The following is a 16,834-nucleotide window of genomic DNA, read 5'->3' as shown; positions in this document are numbered from 1 at the left end:
AATCCCTATCACCTGCAAGAGTCTGGAACTGACGATTTGGAATTCACAGAAACATTTTGCAAGATGTCATTGCCACTTCTTTCCCAGCTGAGGATACAGCGCAGTTTCTCTGTCACCCTTTCTAAATAAACTTATGAAGGGGGAAAACTGCTCTTTTTTCCCTTTAAAAAAATGTTTCTTGTTGTCTCATCTCCTCAGTCTTCCAGGGTAGCTGCCTCATTCACTATAACCTTTTAAGCATGTCTCTCATAAAATGCACAAATAGTCCTTAGGAGAAATGAGTTAAATGGCTCCCAGAAAGCAGTGTTGTTTTTCCCCTTTCCAAACACGGCTGTAAGTATCCCAGCTCACTAATAAAGGGTAAACAAGTCTGAAAATTGATCAGATGTAACAGATATGATTAAAAGGAAGACAATGAAAAGGACAGTGATGCCCATGCTGTCTTTGCCTGAATGCTATTAGACCTACCCAAGGAAGCAAAGAAAATTGGACCAATTAAGCTGTTTGTAGGAATGGATGTCAGGAATTCAAGAGATGGCGAGAGCAAGGCAGGGGAAAGAGGATGGAGGGTTGTGTCATTCATTTTTCTTCTTGAAGTAATCTCCACGCCCACCATGGCACTTGAACTCAGGACCTTGCGCTTGAAATCAAAAGTCATATGCTCTTCCGACTAAGGCAGTCAGGCACCCCCCACACCCCAGAAGGAGGGTGGTGCAGTTCAAACCAACACCAGGCTTCTCCCAAAGGCTGCTGAGCCCCGGGCACATGCAGAGAGGGGCAAGAATTCACGGGGGAGCTGGAGGTAGGAGCTCGTTAAAGGGTCAACATTACACAGGCCAAGTCAACTCAAGCTTTTCCCACCCCCACTCCCCACCCTCCCAAAAGGCAGCATCGGGGTTGGAATAAGGTCCCATCTCTTGATGATAAAGTGGCATCACAGTTACGTTCAGCAAATCCAATGAATTCACAAACGTCGGGCACATGACCTCCCAGCCACTGGACACCACCCATCCTACACGAGTGAGACTGCAGTCGATTCCAATCTTTCACAGCACACGGGGAAGATAAGGAAGGATGAGACAGAAGAAACACCTGGAAAAAAACAGCCATCACTTTGGCATTGCATTCTTCCTTCTTTTTCTGTCTCTGTACATTCGAGTCTCCATTACTGGTATTTACACTTCTGTGGTTTTCTGGTGGTGGTGGTGGTTGTTAAAAAGGGGGGGGGGGCTATGAAATGATGAAAGTCACATCAACCCCAAGAACATGGATCATTTCTGTGAGGTCAGGTGGGTATATCCATTCAGTTTTGTCTTCCCCTCTCTAATTCCCATAAACAATAGCAAAGAAATGACTTAATGAAAGCTCTGTGAAGATTTATGAGTGGATTCTCTTCCCAACTTCTGCCCCTGTGGCTGGGTTAACTAAAACATCTCTGAGAAATGCCATGAGCCATGAAGTTTCTGACTTGCATATCATTTATGATACCCCCTGGGGGGCAGGCCCAGAACCTCATAAGGTTCTCATTACAAACAGGAATGTGCCAGGCCAGATGCACTGGGGGTTGTCAAGCTTTGCAAGCTCTCCCCCCGCAAAAAACTCATAAATTTTGCAGAATATATTGCTTCTCCCTGAATTTTTATGATTACGTTCAATTTAGAGAAATCTACCTCATACTTCATCATTTACATGTTTTTAAGAGTTATTTGATGTCCATGAAGTTCTAGGAACTTTCTACTAATCATGTTTTTTACTTCTTAAAAATATAAGCCCACATATTTCCAGTCAGCTATGAATGTAAAACCCCTCCTTTCTTCTAATTTTGGTATGCAACTATAGGCCGAACAGATTTCAAAGCTTTTCTGTTGGACAAACTCACCTTTCCACCTTCCATTACGGCAACGAACCTAATGAAAGATGGCAATAACAGTGATCAGAGTAGAAAAAGTTGTCAGGTCTCGGCCCGGAAATTGGGTAGTGGGTGACATGGTAAGGCTCAGAGGGATATACCCCCCTGGAGCAACCACTACCCCATTCATGGGCCAAGGGAAATACTTCCCAACCCCAGGGCTAAGGGTAAAGGCATGACCAGAGATGGTGGGCTGGAATGTGGCACCTAGGCAATGTTTGGTGGTCTCTTGCTTTTTAACTTGTTTTAGTGAATTTTAGTGATTTGTGTTCTTTCATTAAATGTCCTTTATAATAATGCATATTCCAGGCCTGAAAACGTAACCCACCTCAAATTGGTTACCAACCAAAACTGAAATGTGTCAGCTCATCACATATTAAGTGGGACAACATCTAAAACCTTCCATCTGCCTTACTGTAGCTGTGGTAGTTCTGTTTTCTAAAAGATTTTATTTATTTGAGAGATAGAGAACATGAGCTAGGGGAGAGGCAGAGGGAGAGGGAGAAGCAGACTCCCTGCTAAGCAGGGAGCCTGATGCAGGGCTCTATCCCAGGACCCGGGGATCAGAACCTGAGCCAAAGGCAGATGTTTAACTGCCTGAGCCACCCAGGCAACCCCAGATGTGGTAGTTCTTAATACTACACCCAAGTTAGAAAGACTTCCACACACATCATAGGCTGGGCAAGGGCTATACAGTCCATTCTCATCTAATGACATATGAAGCAGGAGATGTAAGGATCCCACTCTCCCTCCAAACGTTTAGGATAGGCATAAACTACGAGGCCAGATGTAATCCTGTGCTAAATCAGATTATGAAAAGCAGACAAAATCACAACTTTATTCAATGTGTCATTTATCCCGGGTGACTAATGCATTATTTGTATGAAGTTAAAATTGAGCCTTGAGAAACTATGAAATAAATCAAATGCTCTACTTTATGTAATTTTAACAGACAGATCCCATTAGGATTCTACTATGCATAGCTGTTGGTTAAAATCATTGACCAGTATCCTTATAGATTAATCAACTGAGGTAATACTAGTTTGGCTGTCATCATTTGCTACTAATCTACATTTAGAATTCACTTTAGCTTTTTACACCTCTTGAAACAGGGTCATCAAATTTCTATTTTTTTGCTGAAAATACACGAATAACTGCAATTGTTTACAAAACCTTGAATGGTAGAAGTGTGCCAGTCATGTCAATTTTCAATGGCATTAGAGTGTGCACTGGCATTTAGTGTAATTTCTGAGTAAAATACTAATCAAAATCCAAAAGTAATGGGCTTCATCATTCTAGGTGGGGACTTCTACTATTCAGTCTGAATATATACGCACCGTTATAGAACTTCAAAACTGACTGGTCAAAATGTCTAACTGTAGCAAGAGGGATATAGTTTATATTTAACTTTTTTCAAAAGATTTTTATTTATTTATTCATGAGAGACACAGAGAGAGAGAGAGAGAGAGAGAGAGAGAGAGAGGCAGAGACACAGGTAGAGGGAGAAGCAGGCTCCATGTAGGGAGCCTGACGTGGGACTCGATTCCGGGTCTCCAGGATCACGCCCTGGGCTGAAGGCGGCGCTAAACTGCTGAGCCACCCGGGCTGCCCTATATTTAACTTTTTTTAAAAAGTCTATTGTGGAAAAAAAAGGTCTATTGTGGGGGCGTCTGGGGAATGCAGTCAGTTGAGCATCTGACTCTTGCTTTTTGGCTCAGGTTGTGATCTCAGGGTGGTAGGATCAAGCCCCATGTCCAGCTCTGTGCTGAGCGCTGAGCACAGACTCTGCTTGAGTCTCTCTCTCCCTCTCCCTCTGCCCCTTCCCCCTGCACTCTTCTCTCCAAAATAAATAAGCAGATCTAAAAAAAAAAAAAAAAAAAAAAAAAAAAAGGTCCATTATAGCTCTTGCACTTCTCCTGGATCTTTGCTACTCAGGAATGTTTCGTTTCTGATTTTGAGACCTAACGTATTAAAGACCTGTAAGTACCTACAGTCCTTCCTCCCACTATGTATCTTAATATCTGATTAATTGAACTACTTGGGTGTTTTATCTGGACTAAAATGTCCCAGATTTTTCCATTACCTTTTATCTGTCTTCCTTAATGTCCATTGTGTCACCTTTAATTTTGCACTGGGAAAACAGTAAACAGATGTTTAGAGGTTCTTTTCCAAGACTATTTTTAATACTTTGAAGTTTCCCATTAGAATATTTTTTTAGGTTTTAACTCCAATGACTTAAATATAGTGTCCTGTTCGTTTCAGGTGTGCAATGCAGTAATTCAACATTTCCATACATTGGCTGGTGCTTAGCACAAGTGCCCTCCTTCATCCTCATCACCTATTTGCCCCATCCTGTCACCCCACCTCCCCTCTGGTGACCATCAGTGTGTTCTCTGTAGTTAAGAGGCTGTTTCTTAATTTCTCTCTCTCTTTTCCCTTTGCTTTTCTGTTTTGTTTCTTAAATTCCATGTGAGCAAGATCCTATGGTATTTGCCTTCCTCTGACTGCCTATTTCACTTAGCATGATATTCTCTAGCAGCATCCATGTCACTGCAAATGGCAAAGTTTTGTTCTTTTTCATGGCTAAGTAATATTCCATCTTCTTTATCCATTCATCAGTTGATGGATACTTGGAAATGACACCTATTTGATAAAAGGCTAGTATCTAGATTATATAAAAAATGAAACTCAACACTGTAAATACAAATAATCCAATTTAAAAAAATGGACAGAAGACATGAGCAGATATTCTTCCAAAGAAGACACACAGATGGCCAAAGGACACAAGAAAAGATGCTCCTCATCACCCATCAAACTCTATTATGTCCGGCTCAGACATAGCTGATTCTAATTCTGTGAAGGCAGGGGTAAAACACCTCTTTTGGCGTGCGTGTTCAATGAGGTCTTGTGCGTAAAGCATGTGACATGATGCTCTGCAAATGCTGGGTCTCATACCTCAACTAGCAAACCATTTCACAAAACATATGGAACCTTTTCTGCACATCCTTGGGACAAAACTGAAATCTTAATCCTCCAGAGGCTTAAACAGAAAATGTGTTCAGTCTAAAAATAAATGTTAGGAAAACCCAAATCCTAGGTTAGCCACCAAAGCAGAAAGACAAAGAAGAAAGACAAAACAAACAAACAAACAAGGCATCTGGTTCACAGGAGAAAATGCTATAAAAGTGTGGAGAAAAATACTCCGCAAAAGTTGAAGGTGTGTTCTTCCCCCGACACTCAACACTTAGTACTAGTCAAAAGCCTGAAAAAAAATTGTCTCATCCAATGATGACAATAAACTAAGACATCTTTTTTTAAAGTTGCCACAATAACCATCACAGCATTACATAGATACTAAATGTAGGCATAAATTGGGGGGGGGGGGGAATGCTGTATGTAAAAAATCTAAAATCACAAACCTGGTAAGCTTAGTTAGGGCTATCAGGGAGCCCTAATAAAGAATTCCCCACAGGATTCCTGGCAAGCAAGATGCACATATAGAGCATTTAACTGACAGCATGTTAATAAGCACGCTATTTCAAGAATATATCTATTGAAGGCAAGGCAACACACCCACCTGTACCTACCTGTCTGACCACCGTGATTCTAACTCTTCTCTTTAGACCTCATTCTTGCACATCTCTGAACTCTCTCTGCACAAACCTGACCACACAAAGCATGAAGCAGGTTACCATAGATCCATCCATTTATTCAGTTAGCAAAAATCACTGAGCACCTACTGTGTGCCAGGCAAGGTTGTGAGCACTGCCGAAGCACTAGTGAATATAACTAAACAAAACAAAACACCCATCCCCAGGGAGCTCCTGTTGTTGTCAAGTTTGAATTAACTCAAAGTTTACACATCATCGCGGTCCCCTGCCATACACCTAATCTGTTGTTTACATCCAAGAGGAGAGAATCTTGCGGTCTCTTGCTGTAGATACCAGGCCAGCTACATCTCCGATTTTTCTATTGTCTCAAACCCAGCCTGATTTGTAAATACCAAAGCTGGGTGACAAAGACCTCATCAACCCAATCCACTGCGGTGCCCCACAACATGCTTGCCACTTGCCTAACATCTCCCTTGGGGTATCCTCTCGGGTTAGCAGAGAAGCTGAGGATTCAGGTGGCCTATGTGTTCATTTCAGCTCTGCAATATACTACCTGTGTGACCTTGGGCGAGTCACTGAACCCGTATGTCTCAGTCTCCTCACCTTGTATAACTGGGAAATCAGATAACACAAACCAGCCTGTCCCATTGGAAATGTTAGCTCTGCTTATTATTTTCACTTTATTATTACTATGGCTTCCCACCTACACCTCATATTTTGAGACTTAACACAGTGCCTGAATGAAACCAATAAATGAATGATGCTGCACTCTGAATGGATCAGACACTAGGAATACAGAAACAAAAGATGTATTCCCATCCCTCAGGACAGTTCAGGTACATCACAAGTCATGTTCAAGGTGATACGTCAGCACCGAGGAGGGGAGTCTAACACGACAGGGCAGGAGTACGTGAGTTTGTTGGGCAGAGGAGGCAGGGGGATGACAGCTAGTGGCTTCCCAGAGACCAAGCTAAGATCTGATCTGACAGATGAGATAGCCAGACAAAGAATTATTTGGTGGCCAAACAACTAATCATAAACACAGATATAAACCCTAATTAAATGGTGCCAAGGCACCAACTCACTCTTTAGGGAAAGGAAATGCAAAAGTCAAAATCTTGGTACCCACTTTCCAGAAAAATGAGTTAATTCTTCATTTAAAAAAAGAAGAAAAACAAAAGAAGAAATATATTTGGGTATATCTCAAGAGCCACAACATACACTTCTTTTGAAAATAGCTATTTTGGGGGCGCTTGGGTGGTTCAGTTGGTTAAGTGTCTGCCTTTAGCTTGGGTCATGATCTCAGGGTCCTGGGATGGAGCCCCACATCTGCTTCTCCCTCTCCCTCTGCTTCAGCCCCACAGCCTGCTTCTCCCTCTCCCTCTGCCCCTCCTCTTGCTTGTGTGCGCTTGCTCTCCCCCCCCCAATAAATAAATAAATCTTTTTTAAAGGAAAGAAGATAGCCATTTTGTCAGCAATTGTACCAATTTACAAGCACTTATTTCAACTGATTCAGGAAAACAAATTTTCATTTGGTATTTATTTGAAGAATGTTTGCGCAAATAATTCCATAATTCAGAGAGTCAAGATAGTTGTCAAGAGTTCTGTGGTTGCCCCCCAGCAAATGGTGGTCAGTGTTAATGAGAACACTCCATCCACACGGTGAAACATAACTGTGGTAATGATGTCACAAGTGTAAGCTACTGTCAAACCAGAGAACTCAAGGGGCTAGGGTCATTGTTTACTATTGAGTGTTGGCTACTCCTGGCCCTCTAAACAATCTAGATTTCTGGCTTTCCATTACACTCTGGACTGTGTGGATGGTACTCAAAGTTTCACTCAATAAGGACCACTTCTTTGACTCTAGTTCACATTCTCGCTCTCTCTGAATTCCTATTTTACTTATATCCATGACACGCTATTTCCCTAAATCTAGTTCTACATTCAGTGGGGCCAGAGGTACCAGAGGTACCAAGCTTGGTATTCCTTTCACCTCCCCCAGAGAGTGGCCACCTCACAAAGTGCTGAGCACAGAGCAGGTACACAGTGAACAGAGTTCTTTCCTAAAAAAAAAAAAAAAAAAAAGAGTTCTTGAGACAGTTGACAAACACTGAATGAGGGCACCGGCTCCCGACCCGGCTGTGTCACTTACTGATCGTGTGTCCTTGGGCAAGCCAATTTCCTCATCCTGGGCCTCAGTCTCCGGATCTGTATAATGAGGAGGCTGGACCACACAATTCTGAAGCACCCTCCAGTCCTTAAGCACCAGGTTGGAGGGATTGATTAATTTCTAAACACCAGAGCCAAGCCTTTTGCCAGCAAATAAATAATGGCTAATTGATGAGACCTCTCCATGATTCCATGGCACTTCATCAGAAACATCCATCATGCTGGAATTTAATTTAGTTACTGTGGCTGTGCCGACCTGGCACGAAAACAACCAGTCCCTTTGGAAAATTAATTTGTTTAAAAAATTAGTTGACTGACATCCTGGAAGGAGAAGTAAAGCCTCTGTGATTTCATTTTTCATTGTTCACCAGATAGTTAGGTCCTCGTGTACATATTGCCACAGTCAGAAGGTTAAACTGACTTCGTAACATGCTCCTTCTGGCTGGCTGGTCTGATCAAACCATGTTAGAGACCCCCAGACCAAGCAGACATCAGACTCCTATGAAACTTCTTCTTCCAATGATTGTTAAAGCAGACACTGCAATTGCAGTATTACTACCAGATAAGTGGAGTTCTACTTTTTGTTAATGTAAAAGAAAGAAACCATTTCAATGCTATTTCCAGGAGATATGCTGCCTACAGAACACAAAATTCGGACTCCAGGCATATAGTTTAATCAAGGCCACCAAGTGAACCAGTATCTGCTACTGAGATCTGGTTTCCACTGAGGATCATAGACAATACAGAGAACTCTATTTGGAAATGCAACAAAACTTATTTGGAAATGCAACAAAATGAATCATTCTTCATAAGACAGAGGTAATGAGTTTTTTTTTCTTATCCTTTTTTTTTTCACCAAAGGGAACATTGAAAAAATAAACAGATGAGTGATTTTGAGTTGGTAATGAAAGCCAAACCTGTTTCCTTAGCTTACTTCCCAATGTGTGGCTTTTAAACCTTCCTATACCAGCACATGCCTCTTGAAGAACCAAATCAAAGATTACTTTAAATCACTGGCTGATTTTCTTTTTCAAATGAAGCAAAATGCACAGGTATATAAAAAAAATGGCATTCCATAAACCGAGCAATCCATAATCAAAATCAGATTCTCGCTGTAGTGCTATTGTCAGCCCTGCTTAAATCATGCCATTTTATTTAAGCCCTCAGATAATTTTTCTCAGCTCAGTAAGTAGGTGGATGTTAGCAGCTAAGGTCATCGAAAAGATTTACTTTAAAATAAATTCAACAATTCAGAGCATCGCCCTCTCCGCAGCGTAAAGTGTGCCTTGCTTTGAACATGCATATAAAATTTCATTAAAGTGCAACATAAAAGTTTTACATTAGAGGAACCTAGTGCTGGACCTTTGTTTAACAGTCATGATAATTTATGGCGTGGATCTGCTACAGTTAAGTAGAAAAACAGCCTTCCCGTGATGAAATACAAGTCATGAAGGCTGAAACTCAAGGAAAGCTGGAGGAATCCCAACCTCCACCATTCAATTCCTTCAGATTTTTGTCACACATTCTTCTTTAACGTTCTCCGTACGGATTGAGACACAATTCTAGTCCGTTAGCTCCCGTGTCCTATGCCTTAAAAGTTTGCTTTCTCAGTTCTACGCGTATCTTGGAATTCACAGGAATTCTTTTTTTTTTTTTTTTAAATCACACCAATAAATAACATGGGTTCTAGTTTTGCCTCGTCCTCTCAAGCTTCTTTTTGTAACCATTTTTCTTTCTCATTACATTCGCAAGGAGGCCAGACTGGCTAGGAGCCCTTCAAAAACATTACACACAATTAAAACTCTATCAAAGAGGCAGAGGGCCAGTACTATCACCAGGATTTACTGAGCAACTATCTTTGAAAGATACAAGCATTTGCATAGGACCCTCTGAGCTGACGGGCTCTAACATCAATCAACAGATGTTTATTGAGCACCTGTAATGGGAAAGGCACTGTGCTAGATGATGCAAGAGGGTGATACACCATTCCCTAGGAAGCAGTGTGGAAATTTAAACATAAACGACTTAATGCAATAGCAGTAACGCAGTGAAAGAGCAATGAACACAAATCCTAAGACCATCCACTTACTGTGTAAACTTAGGCAAGGCATTTAACCTCTCTGAACTTCAGTTTTCTCATCTATAAAATGCAGCTAACAATATTGGTCCTGACAAACCCAAAAGGTTATCGTGAGGATCAATTCAAAGGACTTAGGTGACTAAGCTTTGGAAAGAAATGTCATCCAATCTCCGATTCCCAGTTTTGGGGCTCCAAAACAACCAAATATGCCATGGTCTTCTTTATGTGCAGGTGTCAAATCTTCAAACTGAAGGCATTCAAATTTAAATGGACAGTTCCCAAGGACTTGAGTTCTGCCTCTTTCATATATATATATATATATATATATATATATATATATATATATATAAAATCTGCCATTCACATGTTTTCATTAAAGGGGCATCCACCAAAGAAGAGCTAAGAGATTATATCAGTACATGAACTGTTCTTTTTTGTATTTAAAAGAAAAAAGTAGACTTCCATGGCTAGTCAATTACATGCGAATTCCACAGATTTTTTTTTAACAGAAGTATGATATACACAATCCAATCCATTGGTTTCAGTGACAGCTAAATGCTCAGAATCCTGCAATAACAATAAATAACAGGCAATGAGGTTTCAGGGAGAGGTACCTGACCTGGAAATTAGGAGATGTAGATGTCTGACCTAGTTCTACCACTAACGAGGTTGCGTGAACTTAAGTGAATCAAACAACCTCTCTAGGGCTGTTTGCTCATCTGTAAAATGGGAATACCACCTGCATATCCTATTTTACAAGGACCAAATGAGGTGACACACGGGAAAGGATTCCACATGTCGAAAAGGCTCAGACAAAACGTCAGTTGTCCGTGGTGCAGGCTCTGGGGGTCAATTCCATGAAAGGTAGAACCTGGACTGCATCACCAAGTAACTGGTGATTCCATCACTTCATCTGTAAAATAGAGATCATAACAGGTCCTATCTCATAAAGATGTGTGAAGGATAAAGTGAGATTGACTATTTAAAGCACTCGGTGATGCCGGGGGCACAGAGTAAATATTCAAATAATAGTAGCAACAATGACGATGCGTTCTAATATGCACAGGTGAAACACACACACAGATGCATACACACACACACACACACACACACACTTCAAAAGGTTTCCTTGAGTTGTGGTTTCAAGTTCTTTAACCAGCAACACATTTCTTTCCATTAACAGTAAACAAGTTTTTTTCATTTTTCTTTATCCCACAACAATCAGAAAAAGAAAGACAAAATTAAAAGTGAAAAATGTTGTCACTGTACCAGTTGTTTTGTCTACATGACAGGCTAATCAGGTATGCGGCAGTTTTGCTTTCTGAGGTAGGAACTACAAGCTCACAGGGCTATAGCTTCTAGACGGTTCCAGAGATGGCCATTTTATTGGACCTTTATGATTCTGAAATTACGTAAAATGCGTACAAATTTTGCACGCAAGAAATAGTCTTAGCTAAGAATAATGGGCATGAAATAAAGGTTCGGCACATTAAAGTCATTTCTATTCAACAATAATTAGCATGTTTAAATACAATATAATTTTTATCCATCTACAAAATGCTTAAATGTTTGGAATCTCGTTTATGTCTATAATGACAGATTCATTTTTGAGGCAGTCATTTTCAATCTTGATTTGTATATTTTAAAGTTGTTAAATGCTTGACTGAATCATTAGCAAAACAATTCATGTATCATTAAACTGATTTCTAACATGAGATAATTTTCTTTCTTGCCCAATAGATGGGCCTTTTTAAGATTTACAGAAATAGCTTTTATTCTTGGAGCGGGGGGGGGTGTTGGGGGTGTTGGGGGGGAGACCTTATCACATCAGCTAATTTCACCGCCTCAAGTCTAGCCTCCCCATATGCTCCCTTAAGAGACCCAACCCCCAATGGGTGGCTGAATGAATGCTCGAGCACACTGGAGAATGCAGATTGTACTAGCAAAGAAAACAGACCACAGACTGCCTCCCTTTTAATGGAAGACAAACAGAGGGGAAGGGGGAAAGATAAATGGCTGCAGGTAGAGAATGAGAAATCCTGGCAACCTGTGGGCCTTAATCAAAACACGGACCTGCCCTGCGGCCTCCACATTCCTACCACCCCAAGGCCAGGACAGGATGGGTTCTCCCCCCACCCCCTTCCCACCTTCCCATCTATAAACAGGTCTGTTCCCCTCTTGCGCAGGATGCCAGCCACAGAGGCCTCGCAGGACCTGTGCACCCGGAGCTGGCGGTGGCGGCCAGGCTGCTGCAGTGCACGGGCCATGCCCGGCTGCATCTGAAACAGTTCACTTTTGTCTGGAAAGGCAGGGTCTCCCCCTCCCCCGTGAGGTTGAGGAAAACTGGGGAAAGCAGGGGCTGCTGGGGCAGCCCCCCCGGGGGGGGGGCCTGCCTCCCCCCACCCTCAGGAGAAGAAGCCTGGTGTGCACATGGCCCCTTCCCAGCCTTGACAGCCCCTTGCAGACCTTTGAACTTTCTATTTATATAACAGTTTAGTGAGTTTAAGTTTCTTCCTGTATAACTGCCCGTGTGCAAGCTCGCCTCTAATTAGGCTACTTGTGAGACATCACTGAAAACTACAAGCAATTGCTGCCGGCCTTCGCTGCGAGAAGTCAGCCACCGTCACAACTGCCTCACCACAATTTTCACTAGACTTTTTCACAGTTTGAGTTTGCTGCCATGGTGGTTTTCTTTTCATTTTTGATGTTTAAGAATGTGTCCCTTTCTGTATCTGTCTGTCCTTCTTTCTTTCTTTCTTTTTAATTAATGAAAAGAAGAGAAGCATCCCCACAAAGGACCTTGGCCTGTCACAAAGCAATAGCCGATCAATATGGGGGGGGGGGGGAGGTGGTGCTCACCGGACTGACAGGCTGTACGCTTTGTAGGCTCTCTGCTTTTGCTTTTTATACCCTCTTAAATGGGAATTAATGACATCCCCACTGCTGGTAAACAAGCCTAAATCTAGCCACAAGATCTCCAGACACCTCAAGAATTCATTTACTGAGTTACTAGAGGCAAATCTATGCAATGATTAAAACAGCTCCATTTCATTTTTTTCTTTACCTTTTTTTCATTTTTTGTGACAGCAATGGTGTCTTTGGTGCACACAGACAAGATTTCTGCACCTTCCTCCTCTTTCACAGAATGGTTCATATTAAATTCATACTCAGGTGAACATTGCTCATTCATCCATGAATCTTAAAGAACTTGTGCTTTGGCCCTTTCGTCGAGTCCAGAGCATGACCCATTAAGATACTTGTGCAGTTTGTGCAGGGGGTCTGTTCCTTTAGGCACTGAGCGTGCCCAGACCCAGCACAGAAGCACACTGCAGCGTCATTCATGCCCCATCCTTCCCATTTGCATTCATCCTGACAAATGTGTGTTTATAAATGGGCATGTACTTTTTGTTTACTGTAGTCAAGTGTTTGCAAATAACACATATGCCTGTGTATGTAAAGTCTTCCTTCATTAAGTCTAGGTAAATGAGTTTGTTTTTGCGCTGGCCTGATGCATTTGTTGTCAGATGTCTAGGGTTGCGGGAGAGACAGCTCAGAGTTTTCTGTTCCACAAGTGAATGTTGAGAAAAGATCCAATGTAAATGAGACCCTTCACTTGGCTGGCGCCTTTTTCCTCCTTGGACCTCCTGGGGGGGGAAATGGATGCCAGCACTCTAAGCAGCTACTTACTCCCCAGGAGGGGAAGTGAACATGTAATGAACATGTAATTGGCATGCTCTAGATGTCCACAGAGTTTAGAAAGGGACAGATTTCCATTCAAGGCACTATCAAGCTTTTGAGCTCATCCACTATTGTCACATTTATGTTCCCCCTTTTTTTGGATGGGGGGGTCAAAACTGATGCACAAACCTCATTACAAATGTTTAGAGATTCATAAGGAAGTTTGCCCCTCACAATCAAACAGTAAGAATGAGAATTTTCCCTGGAACTTGCGCACAGGGGGTAAAGGCCAGCTTATTTATGCAGATGTGTTACATTAATTCATCCGTATTTCACATAATATCTACAGAGTGTCTAAGTCTACATGTTTCTTAACTGATGGGGCATAGTTACAGAACTGGAGGAGAAAAGGTTTTGAATTTTCCTTCGTAAGGGAAAAAATAGCCCTCCAAGGGGGGGGGGGGAACGTGTCTTTCTGAAAAAAGAAATCAAAAGAGCCCATCCCCATTAAATATGCAAGTGCATGTGTCTAAGATTCAATTGAAATTAAAATCATATAACAAACACATTTTTAAAAACCTAATACCTTGGATATGTTTGACATTTGAACTACACCCACGAAATCAATTATAACAACGTCTGTTAAATTAATGATGTTACCCACACCATATATTAGGCAAATTGTATGCAAATAGTAATGCTGTGGTTATCAGTTGTCTGCAAAATAAATTAGTGAAGCAGAGTAAAGGCTGTGTGCAGGAGCATAATATTTAATTGAGGAGTAATTTTATTGTGATCCTTACTTTTAAATAACAGCATGGTTATTAAAAATCGTAACATAATGTTTTTCTGCAGGGCTGATAAAACCCTGCATGGCATCAAAAATGCCTTACAGATTAATACTGATACAGCGTAATTTGTGGCTTCAAGGATTTACCCGGAATTGCTATAAAATAAAATGCATTTAAGTTCTGATTATCTTGGATTTGCAACTAAGGGAGTCACGATTGGCATAATGAAGCTATTGGCTAAGAGTATGACCCTTTTCTAAAGAAGGAAATTGCCTAAAATATCACATCAGCAAGGGAAATCCTTGTAAAAATACACAGCATTCATAGCCAACGGCTGCTAGCAGTTTAACATTGCAGAAGATTTCGCACAATCGGTCGCTATTGTGGATTACCCTAACTACATTTAAAAAGGCAATAACCAAGAATGCAATTCTAAATCGGTGCAGCCGCATCGTCCCCCCCACCCCGTCTCATTCCACGGGCTGTGGGGGGGCGATTGATATGTTAAAATATTGTGACGGATTAACAATAATAACGCATGTGGCAGTAGATGGAGTTTTTTAAGAAGTTAATAGATATGTATATCACTATTTATGCACACGCGCGCGCACAGCATGCAGTGAGTAACAACTTTCCGGCTCCCCAATCACCTTTGCACCATCTTTCAAAACGCTCTCAGAGACAAGTTTACGGTATTTTGGGTAAAGCTGACTAAATCTTGGAATCCGAGCTGGGTGCCCATTACAGAAACCTGCGGCCGCCTCCCAGTGGGGGCGGATAGGGGTCCAGCCGGCAATCAAATGTGCACAGACGTCCGAGCAGCCGACTTCGGGGGGCCAACTTCAAAACCCCTCAGGCTAGAAAGGCAACGCCGAAGTCGGCCCGGGGACCTCCGCTTGGTGGCCCCCGAAGCCACCAGGCGCCCGAGAGCGGGGAACTTGGGCTGAGCGAGTGGCAGGGAAGGTGTGCGCGCGGCGCGGGGACGGAGGTGGCAGCGGCGGGGGAGGTGGCCGCAGAGGAAGCGGAGGGAGGCCGGCGGCACCTTGCCGCCGCCTGTCCCCGCGGCTGGACACCTGGAAAGTTGAAGCACTGGGGACGGGCAGGATCCGGTGCGCCGGGGGACCGGCCGGGGCCAGCGGTGCGCAGACAAAATCCCCGCGGAGGTCGTGCGGCTAACCCCCCGGGCGGCACGGGTTCCGATTTGGGCCAGACGCAACTCTTTGGACTTGGAGTGCCAAGCGACGCTGTGGGGACCCGCATCCCACCCTCTGCCCGCACCTCCCACCCCCGCCCCCCCCCCCCGCCCGGGCACCCGACCGAGGAGTCGCGGCGGCGGGGCCAGAGGTGGCTGAGATCAAGTGGGAGGGCGTCTGGGGCGCCCCCACCACAGCCCCGGCTCCTCTTAACAAAGGCGAAAAGCCCAGCCCCAGCCGGGGGACCTGCGTAGCACGGAGAAGGCAAAATTCAACACCTACCACTGCTGCTCCAAGTCCCAGTCCCTGAAAAAGTCGAATAGATCCATAGCGGCCGGGCGGCGGCGGCGGCAGGCGGGCGTCCGTCCCTGCTCGCGGCGGGTCGGCGCGGCTTTCGGCGCGGCTCGCTCGCTGCTCCCGGCGGCCCGGCTCTCCGGCCCTCCCGCCCGGCTAAAAGTGCCCAGGCCGCATCGGCGGCGGCGGCGGGCGCCGGGGGTGCCGGGTCCTGCGCTCCGGAGCGGCGGCGGCGGCGGCACGGGGCGACGAAGTGCCCGGCCGCCCGCTCGGGTCCGCTCGCTCCGCAGCTGCCCGCGCGCCCAGCGCCCCGACGCTGCGGCTGCAGGCGCTGGGGACTCGGGCCGGCGGGGCCGCCCGCCTGGCGGGCTGCGGGCCGGCGGCGGCGGCGGCGGCGGCGGCGGCGGGGGCGGCTGGGGCGGCAGCGGCAGCGGCAGCGGCGCGGCGCGGCGCGGCAGCCGAGGCGGCAGCGGCGGCGGCGGCGGCGGCTGCACAGGCGGCGGCGGCGGCGGCGGCCGCGGCAGCATCACACACTTACACACTCACAGGGGGCGGAGCCTGGGCAGCCCGAAGCCGCGACATGGAGCCGGCACGTTATCGGCCCCGGATCTGGCAGGGGCTCGCCGCGCCCGCCTGCGCCCCCCGGGACCCCCCTCTGTCAAAATCAGCTGCCGAGAGCGGCTGCAGGGCTGGGGACCCGGACCCGAGCCCGAGGGGCAGCTGCGGGGATGCGGACAGGGGCTCAGGACGCAGGCCCCGAGAAGTGGACCCCCCCTCTCTGAACCCCCGCCCATTCCCACCACGCGAGTTACTGGTGGGAACCAGAAAAGGGCACACAAACTGCTGCGTAGATCGGGGTCGACCCCGCCCCCACCCCCCCACTGCCCGGGGGACTCTCCTCCGGCTCCCGAGCACCGAAGCAAACTTTGGCGGGCCCGAGCATCCCTCGGGCCCGCAGCACAGAGCACGCGGGGCCGGAAAGGAGAAGGCGGTCACCTTCACCGTCCCCGCGGCGCCGCGTGTCCGCACCCAGGCCGGCCAGGCATGCCGCAGTGTCGTGCCGGGCTGCGGGGTGCGGCGCGCACCTAGTAGGTCCGCGCGCTCGGGGC

The 16,834-nt window shown here is 45.2% G+C and overlaps 1 protein-coding gene across 4 annotated transcripts in view; it reads right to left on the bottom strand.

Annotated features, from left to right (window-relative positions):
- Positions 1–16,234, bottom strand: part of AFF2 (ALF transcription elongation factor 2) — a 466,427-nt gene extending 450,193 nt beyond the window's left edge. For all 4 annotated transcript variants that reach the window (XM_072744689.1, XM_072744692.1, XM_072744690.1 and 1 more), the window contains exon 1: positions 15,714–16,234. In XM_072744689.1, the coding sequence (XP_072600790.1) occupies positions 15,714–15,760 (47 nt within the window). In that variant the 5' untranslated portion in view covers positions 15,761–16,234. The remainder of the gene's footprint in view (positions 1–15,713) is intronic.
- Positions 16,235–16,834: the final 600 nt, after the last annotated feature.

This window comes from Vulpes vulpes, chromosome X (genome assembly GCF_048418805.1).
Source record: "Vulpes vulpes isolate BD-2025 chromosome X, VulVul3, whole genome shotgun sequence".
NCBI classification, from domain to species: Eukaryota; Metazoa; Chordata; class Mammalia; order Carnivora; family Canidae; genus Vulpes; species Vulpes vulpes.
Note: the sequence above shows the minus strand (reverse complement) of the source record. Positions and strands in the feature narration are given on the sequence as shown.